Source organism: Henckelia pumila, chromosome 3 (assembly GCF_033568475.1).
Source record: "Henckelia pumila isolate YLH828 chromosome 3, ASM3356847v2, whole genome shotgun sequence".
Taxonomy (NCBI): Eukaryota; Viridiplantae; Streptophyta; class Magnoliopsida; order Lamiales; family Gesneriaceae; genus Henckelia; species Henckelia pumila.
In genome coordinates, this window is record NC_133122.1 from 52,782,414 (window position 1) to 52,791,751 (window position 9,338).

The 9,338-nt window shown below is 36.1% G+C and overlaps 2 protein-coding genes across 6 annotated transcripts; one reads left to right on the forward strand and one right to left on the reverse strand.

Annotated features, from left to right (window-relative positions):
* The first annotated feature begins 244 nt into the window (after positions 1–244).
* Positions 245–4,704, forward strand: LOC140886629 (pre-mRNA splicing factor SR-like 1). Of its 5 annotated transcripts, XR_012151618.1 has the most exons (6): positions 245–350; positions 964–1,272; positions 2,504–2,584; positions 3,105–3,157; positions 3,443–3,514; positions 3,613–3,677. XR_012151618.1 is itself a non-coding variant. In XM_073293312.1 (5 exons), exons 2-5 carry the CDS (start codon positions 982–984, stop codon positions 4,420–4,422), a joined length of 1,254 nt encoding a protein of 417 aa, XP_073149413.1. In that variant the 5' UTR covers positions 246–350; positions 964–981; the 3' UTR covers positions 4,423–4,704. The 5 variants fall into 5 exon arrangements, 4 of the variants coding, with proteins under 4 accessions (XP_073149413.1, XP_073149414.1, XP_073149416.1 ...); XM_073293312.1 differs by lacking the exon at positions 3,105–3,157 and having other exon boundaries at positions 246–350; positions 3,613–4,704; XM_073293313.1 differs by lacking the exons at positions 245–350; positions 3,105–3,157 and adding an exon at positions 561–683 and having other exon boundaries at positions 3,613–4,704.
* A 920-nt stretch (positions 4,705–5,624) lies between these two features.
* Positions 5,625–9,031, reverse strand: LOC140891932 (transmembrane 9 superfamily member 3-like). Its single transcript, XM_073300633.1, has 7 exons — positions 8,702–9,031; positions 8,173–8,213; positions 7,484–8,069; positions 7,253–7,390; positions 6,994–7,150; positions 6,379–6,863; positions 5,625–6,077 (listed from the first exon to the last, which is right to left on the reverse strand). Exons 1-7 carry the CDS (start codon positions 8,851–8,853, stop codon positions 5,858–5,860), a joined length of 1,779 nt encoding a protein of 592 aa, XP_073156734.1. The 5' UTR covers positions 8,854–9,031; the 3' UTR covers positions 5,625–5,857.
* Positions 9,032–9,338: the final 307 nt, after the last annotated feature.

The following is a 9,338-nucleotide window of genomic DNA, read 5'->3' on the forward strand; positions in this document are numbered from 1 at the left end:
CCGGCCGGACGGACGGCGCTAATGGTTCGAACCTAGCCTAGACTAGGTCCGCTCCCTTTAACAAATGTTTTTAAAAACTATTTTTATAACCAACGCTGCCATTTTTTTTTTTCTCATAAAAATGTGTGTAAATAATAAATGCTTTTAATCCTCTATTTCTCCAGCCAAATGAGCTCTACGGGCCTTTGGGGAAGTTGGAAATGCGTTGAAACGAATCAATATTAGGTCGGGCCCAGCCCAATCCTGGCTCTTATGTACTATATTCTGATGGCCCATCCGTTACGCAAAAATCAAATTTCATACCTAGGGTTCGCGATTTTCTCCGAGGTTCTCCTGTTCATTCCTTGGAGGTAAGAAAATGTTTAATTTTCGTTTCTCCAGTTGATTTTTTTTTTGTCGAATCGAGCTTAATTTCTTAAAGGGATCAGACAGTAAGCTCTTAAATTATTATATTTTTACTCTTTCGAAATTGTGTCTTATCGTGAAATTAATGTTTTAGCGTCATGCTTCTAAGTGCAGTCTCGATTACGGTATCTGGAACACAATTTTTTACCAGTGATGTATGTTTTTGCCGAATTCTGAATGCAATTATGTGGGCTTTACACGGGGTTGGATTTTAACACAGTTTCGTTTGGTCGCGGGACTCTATTTTCACATTCCCCTGATATATTCGAACATTTGAAGTAGAAAATTCATTTTCAATAATTGCCGAGTTGTGTAAATTGAAATTCGCTATTGATATTTCATGATAATCTCTCTGTTATATTTAAGCTTTTCGGTAAAATTTGAGCTTTATAGATGTCAAAAGCTACATTCTTTGTTTTTCTAGGTTAAGTTCTAAGACTATAATTTTAGTTTCCTTGTTTGCTCGTGGTTTACTTCCGAGTGTACTACTTCGTTCTGTTTCTCCAATATGTGATTCAATCATGTTTAAACTTTATTACTTTGTTGCAAATTGTTCAGGCAACTGAATGCTTTGCAATGTCTGAGATAAAATCGGCTGGGAGATCAATTGATCTACTATTGGAAAAGGTCCTGTGCATGAATATACTTTCTTCTGATTACTTTCGAGACCTTTTGAGATTGAAAACATATCATGAAGTCATTGATGAGATTTATACAACGGTTACACATGTGGAACCATGGATGACTGGCAACTGTCGGGGGCCTTCAACTGCATTCTGCCTTCTCTACAAATTCTTTACGATGAAACTCACTGTCAAACAAATGCATGGCCTGTTGAAGCACCCAGATTCTCCTTACATAAGAGCAGTAAGTAAATTTTTGGCATGTATATATATATATATATATATATATATATATATATATATATATATATATATATATGTCACAATCACATATATTATAGTCTTTTTAAATCTTTCTGAGTTCCAGTTTTCTGAAATCTTGAATTATGCAGAAGATTTACTTATTGGTAAACAGAAATCTAAATTTTTATTTAAGTTGATCTCTGATTCTCTGGAAAATGTCTGGTGCTTTCCCAAATTGTTGTTTGAGTAGAATGGTGTTAAGATAGATTACAGTTTCAGTGAACCCCATTTGCTGCTAGTAGACCTCAACTTTAGAAAATTAAAGATTTAAAGTTAAACAAGCTCATGGAAAATATTAATATTATTATTATTAGTAAGTGAAAAGTAGGAGTGATGGTTGACTTATTATACGGCCTAGAGGAGAAAGTTTGGTGTTTCCAAAGTTTGAAAGCAGTTACTAGGTAATTTGTTTTCTTTCTGTTTTGTTCTGGAAGTTTTAAGGAAAATAAACCTGAAAACTAGTGGAGGGAATTTAGATGAGGAGTAATAAAAATTATTTATAATCACCTATACATTCCAAAGTGTTTCTTGAGGAAATTCTACTCGGATTTCCAATAGTGCAACTTGTATCACTTGGTTGTAACAAAAAGGTTGCTTCTGAGACCTTAACTAAGGGAATTCATCTGTGATGGGGTGTATGTTTGGCTCCAACCAGCAACCCCGATTTTCATTATCCGAAACCGGATACCGCCGCCCCTGGACCCTTCCTCATCAAAGACGAAGTTAACATATATAGAGTTGCTAAATTGGCTCCATTGCCACCAAAGCTATCTATTTTGCATGCTTAGATTAACACCCAAGCATGGGAAGTAACTAAGAATTACGATGCAAATTCTGTATTCCGGACATTATTATGAGTTAAAACAATTAAATTGTTTGAATTCATACTTGCAATATGAGGTTATTTTAGTTCCAATTAGTGTTAAAAGTGACTAGAATTGCCTTTTCATCATCAAACTTTTAGTTTACGTCTTACCTGTTAATTTATGTTTCATATTGCTTTTTATCTTGCATAACTTGGTTTGAAAATAGATTTTAACTACTTTCTTGTTTGCAAGGCACAAATCATGCATCTCCTGCACCAAATTTAGCACCCGGTTTGACACTCACTTAAATATTTTGCATCACGAAACATTTAATGAGATGACTAAGGTACACGTTTTCTTTTGCAGATTGGATTTCTATATTTACGATATGTTGCAGATTCAAAGACGTTATGGAGTTGGTATGAACCATACCTAAAAGATGACGAGGTGTGAAAATGGCACATTTTCTCGCTTATTATTATTTGTTATATATTCTTGCGATTCTGAGTTTTCATGTCATTTTAAGTGAATGGATTGCCCATGTACATTGTGGCATTTCCTGAAGCATAATTTTTGGCTGAAAATTTTTAGTGACGAGTCCAAATAAGGTGGATAGTATTTTCTGTGTGGTTGATTACATATCTGGTCTATATGTCTCGATATTTTATGAATGATTGAGTCTTGGAAGATCATTTGCCAAGTGTAGCAGGTGTTGCTGTCGTGAAATGTTGTAAAAAAGTATTCGCTTTAGTAAGCAATCAATTTAGGAAATCTGTCTTTCATGCTTGTGCCATTTACTTTTATTTGGTGTTGATTTTGCACACCTCAGTGAACATGATATTGAGCACTGCTTACTGGTAAGATCCTTACTGGTAAGATCGTGCTCTTTCTCCGTGGGTTAGTGTGGATAGATCATTTCTTTTATTCGGGAATATTCTGTTCTTGTTTCTTATACCCTGTGGCTCAGGAAGGAAGGATTTCTCAATCCCGCCGTGGTGCATCAGCGTGATTCTTGTGCAGGTGAACTGTCCTTGTGTGATAAACCATGATTTAACAAAGATAATGTTATTTTTGGGATACAGTGGTGAAATGAATGTCAGTCAACACTTTACAGTTCTCTGTAAAGTTTTTTCCGGATGAAAATTTCTTTGAAACTGTTGTCTAGTTTCAGTGGCATCTTTAGGCGCTGCACTGTATAGGCCCTAGTTTATTTATTTTTGGTTTTCATATCTTCCAATTTTAACCCAGTTGAGTGTCGTCGTATGATAAAACTGATTTCTGTGGACATTCTTTGTTAAACGTCAGGAATTCTCCCCTGGTTCAAACGGGCGAATGACCACGATGGGTGTGTATGTGCGCGATTTGCTTCTTGGACAGGTTATTTGCTACAATTTACAATTTTGATTTTTGCGATCTCAAAATTTTCTCCTCCATCTGATAAGCTTCCATTCCTCACTATTTGTTTCTGAATGCAGTATTACTTTGACACTCTTTTCCCACGGATACCTGTTCCAGTTTTGCGAACCATTGTAACAAATCTTGAAAATATGAAACTTCCTACAAAACATTGCGGAACTACTGGTGAGACCACTCGTGGATCTGAGGAGACTGCCAGGAGGCCACCTTCTGTCAAAGCTGCCCTCTCAGTCTCTTTTGGTCAGCGTGCTCCACACCGTGCATCAACTAGGGATTCATCTCCAGTTCGTCGAACAATAACTCCATCCTATGATAGAGACACCGAGTCTAGGCGGTCCCCCAATCGCCATCGTAGCCAGAGCCGTGATCTGTCAGATCGAGAATATCAAGACAGGGATCGGGACAGGGACAAAGACCGCGAACGGGAAAGAGACAGGGATAAGGATCGTTCCCGTGATTGTGACAGGGACCAAGAGAGAGGTAGGGACAGAGATAGAGACCGGTGCAGAGAGCGGGAAAGAGATAGAGATAGAGATAGGAGACATGATTATGACAGAAGATCGAGAGATAACTATGGAAGGGATTATGATAGGAGCGAACATGAAGGGCACCGTCGTGGAGAAGGTAGTTCTCGCCATAGTCGGAGCCGTAGCAGAAGCAGGAGCAGAAGTCAAAGCATTCAAGAAAGGAGCGGATATGATCAAAATCAAAATCGTGAAAAGGCATCTGCATCTAGTAACTTAGCCAAACTCAAGGATCTATATGGTGACTTGAACAACCAAAAGGAGGATGCAGGCAAAGACAAGGGTCCTAGCCGGCCTAGTGGTACTGAGGAGGTGATCAGACTCGGTGGTTCGACATGGAGGTAACGGGCATAAATTTTTTACAGCACCACCCGACGTTGGTTATGATCCTGTCAAGTATACTTTATGGTACTTTTCAAATTTCTTTAGTGCTTTGTATTTCAATCTGTCCTGGCAAAAATTTAATGTTATTCAGACACGAAGAAGGATGCGAACGATGCGTAATGAATGGAGGGACATCTGTAATATACGCTTAGTCTGCCTTTTTCTTTAGATTAAGATGGCCTGTTTTAGTGCTTGTACATTTTTTAAATTTATTTGGCAAATAAACTATATGTAATTTTTTTACCTAAAGGTTTTTTGAAATGTATTAGTTTCTTCTTCAAAAAAGTTTTGTATTTTCATATTGAGTCATGTTGAGTTATCCTGATAACAGTTTTCTTTCTCAAGGATAATAGATAATAAAAAAGTTTAAAAAATGTAATTGAATTTAAAAATATATTTGTAAGTTATCATGTAAGTTTAAAGCTTACACCTTGAATTTTCCTTTCATCGCCATTTTTTTAAATCAAATTTGCTTGAATAAAATAAAGATATTATTAAATATTTATTTTTTACATTTTTCAAAAAGAATATCAACTTTTCTAAAATATATATATATATATATATATTTTTTTCTAAAACATAAATATAAAATAATTTTATTTTTGAATAGAACTTGTAAGTAATTATATATGCTATAGTACTTTGAAGACAAAAGGATCAAATAATACGAAATACATCAACATTTTTAGATTTTTAATTTTAAAATAAGTTCATTCAAATGTATTAACAATTTATTTTTCAGATAAGATCATATACCTTATAAACTCATAATAAAAGCTTGCAATTGCTTTAAATAAATCTAGCCAATCATCCTGTAAATGCATATTCTTGAGAACAGGGCATGTAACGAAATGGTACCGGAGCATACATATTTTATGACATTCTTTTTGGGTGAAATGCTTAAATGGGCTGATTCCGAGTCCTTGGGAGTTGGGGGTAACGAAAGCTTATCGTTTGATGAATTTTTGGTGGACTGATGGAACTATATATGATATGTTCTTATTTTCATCATCAAAGGATCATCAATTTCTAAATCATGTGCTACGATGCTAGATTTTGCTTATGTTCATTTGTTGAAGAAATTGTATAGACATGGCAAACCAAACTAGTGATAGCCTTGAAGATCAATGAACAAATAAATCAAGACATTAGACTAGCAGAGTTTCTTTTCGTCCTACAACGGGTTCGTGCCCAAGTGTATCGTGAACTAAAAAACCTAAAATGCGACCATAAATCTTAAAGAAAACTTATGTTTCGAAGAATGGCGATGTGAAAGAAGACATAAACTCCATTTGAGAAGTCCTATTGCCCCTAGTTTTCCTCTTCCGCAGCAAAATGCCTGACCATATATTCATAAAATGTGTGGGAGTACAATAAAGTCCAGTAGCTTGGCTTACTACTCGCACTTGATCGAACCATAAATGTGTCGAACAAAAAAGAGTGCTGCACGGAATCCAACGGTCCCAAGCATGAGAAAGAAGCCATAGCATATGCATGCCATGTATCCGAAGAAAAACGAAGTCTGCATGAAGCCTGACATATCAGAGCGCGCGAAGAAGTAATACAAACAGTATCCATATATAAACAACCCAGTCGAACCACCGCATAGAAAGGACCTGTAGAATCAGCAATCAACAAGTCAAAAGAAATTTGTAATTGGTTCGTCACAAAAATTTGTAGGACGGAACAAGTGTTTGTTTTTATACTAGAACTTAGAGTTAGATTTCTCAAAAAAAAAAAAAAAAAAAACTTAATAGTTAGAGATAACAATATGATTCAATTTTTTTTTTAAATATGAGGTAATACAATTCAAGCACAACAGGCAAAATCGACGAGGCATCAAGTCTTTTAAGCTGGTTGCTAAAAGATGATAGTATGAGTGTGGAAAGAAAATGAACACGTACAAAAGCTCATTACCTCCACCACCATTCATGATCTTCAGCAGCAAGCTGGAAGTAAGTTAATGCCACAGTAATAAAAGCTGTAACGATCAAGAGGATGATGAAGACTATAAATAAGATGCTATAAATGGTATAGATCCTATGTCCCCACACACTGGCAAATATGTAATAGAGTTCAATGTATATGGCACTGAAAGGCAAGAATCCAGCCATTGCCATCTGAGACAGAGCTCCACGGTACCAAGGAAGTGGCGGAATCTCCCTAGGATATTTTGTAGTGCGACATGGAGCTTGGAATTCTGCTTTGCTATTCTTTCCAGCTATCCCTCCTAAGACTAATAATGGGGATGTCACAAGAGCCCATATAAGAACAATGACGACAATAGTACCAAACGGCAATGCAGCAGTGGCATTGTATGCAATGGCAACAGTATTAAGGAAGCAGAAGGTAAGAAATAGTGGCCCGCAAAATAAACTTCCTGTCAACAACAGATTCCTAACCTGCAAAATGAGAACAGAGCATCAGACAGTCAATGCAAAGCCAAAAAGGGGCTGACATGGCAAACTTGGCATACAACTGCATCATAGTGTAAAAAAAGTTGTTGAGGAAGGTGATGCAGCCCACACATACCCAATTGGTTCCTTCTAGTTGGCCATAGAAAGAGGACGCGATATAGCCAGCAATCCCAGACGTAAGTGCATAAATGACAACCAATGCAGTGAATAGAGCTCCACGGTTGTAAGGATAAAACACACCGACCAATGCAAGGATAAAAATGAACACCGTGCTGCGGAGTTAGAGATTATTGAAATTAGAAAACTTTTAAAAAATTGTTATCAGAAATCAGTTGGATCGAAAAGAATTTCAGAAAAAATAGCTCAATACTTACAGGGTGAACAACTGGCTGCCAGAACCAAGAGATGCGGCAAACAAAGATTTGTATTTGGGGTACCTAAATACATCGCCATGAATGTACTTCCAACCAGTCTCTTCTTGATCTTCAACTGTCTCCTCATCATGAGCATATCTTTACATTAATAAAATTATATTGTTAACATTAGAAGTCAGAAAGTTATAGATAAAAGTAGATATAGATAAAGCCAAATAAGATCTTACTCACTTTATGAAATCATTCTTAAGGACTCGCATGAGAATAGTAGCAAGAAAACCAGTCAGGAGAAGAACTGTCACGCAAGAGTTGAGTATTGAGAACCAGTGAATTTCCAGGTGTTGAGGCATTGCAGAAGACTGTGAATACTTCTCCATTCTCTTCTCAAAAGGAGTGCTTGTTTCCTTCCATTTCACAGAGTACATGAACTCTACATCAGTTTCCTTGTCCTCTGTTACGTCTACGAGGGCATTTGGGTCTGCTCGTGCATTAATCTCAATTACACGATCTTTATTGTGAAAAATTTCGAAATGAAGGTGCTTGAATAAATAAAATTTGAATTCGCTGGGATCGGATTTTCCTTTTTTATCAACTCTCCCCAAGAAACCCCAGAATGGCAAATCATCATAGTACATTTGAAAATAGTAATCCTTTGAGACAGCACTTCGGAATCGTGAAACTTCTTCCTTAGTTAACTTCTGTTTGCAAACAATTTCAGAGTCTTTATCTTGCAAAAAGTCTAGCTTATATGGGGCACTGACAAGTCGATCTCCATTCAAAACTTCCCCAAGTGCCTCCTTCTTCTCTTTTACATCAGCTACCAAGGAGAATCCACCATTGACATGAAATTAGTACATTTCATCATTTTCCTTGTTTATATTCATAAACAAAACAGGAGGCAAAAATGACAAGGCACAAACCTGGTGAACAGAAGGGAAGATCAAAGAAACGGTATGTTTCACTGGCATAAAAAAACAAGCATCATCCTCATCAGTTTCACCATACATAAAACGCAATTTTATGTTGTAGAAAACCCAAAATCCATCTTTACAGTTTAGTCCCAATCAACTAGATAACTCAACACAATTAAGAATATTCGTCCTGCATAGCACCTCAATGAAATAAATTCAATAAACAAACACTTGTTAGTTGTTTCCAGAGCTCAAACCAATTCATTCAAGACTTTCTCTAACTAATGAATACATAAGATTGAACAGGTTTCATCTAATTTGTCCATTAAAATAGAACATTTCACTTCTTGCTAAAGCTGTGATTATGACATTCATACAAAAGAAAGAAAATAAAGCTGAAAAAGCAATATGAGTAATCAAAATCATTTTAAAGAGGACTTTCGAATAAAATCAATTACATGGGAACTCGTTTGAAACATAAACCGACGCGCACGCAGTCGGCGCAATTGAAGAAAGCAAAAAGGTTAAATTTTGTCACCTGGGATTATGAAAAGGCCCGACTTTATTGGCATACATGGCCACCGGATCGCCGGCATTGTACTTGTGATCCGACGCATCGGACGTCACCGATACAGAGCAGCGTAGTAGGAGCAAAACGACAACGTACCACGCCAGTTTCTCCATTTTCATAGAGAATGAACAAGTAGAGTATATTAAAATAATACTGAACAAAGATTTAGAAAGAGAATGAGAAGAGAACAGATCTCGATCTGCAATCGATTTCCAAGCACATGGACACTGTCGCAAACGTAATCCACCTTATTTTGGTTTCGCCAAATTTTCAAAACTTAATTTAGGATTCGTTCCCCAAAACTCAGACACGTGTTTTTATGGTTTCAGCTTCATGGTATTTTTTTGGTCCATATAGTATAGATGTATACAATTGAGTTTGCGACATAAATTTCCCTCCAAAAAAAAAAAAAAAAAGAGTTTGCGACATAAATTTATGACTTTCGGGTGTCAACAATTTTTAATTAGATACTAGTGTTACCTATACTTGACGTGTGTATATACGTACTTTTTTTTAATATCTAATTTTTTTATGATAATTAATTTTTATTTATTTTTAAGATTGACGATTAATTAAATATTTAAGAATCTAGATTAGATATATT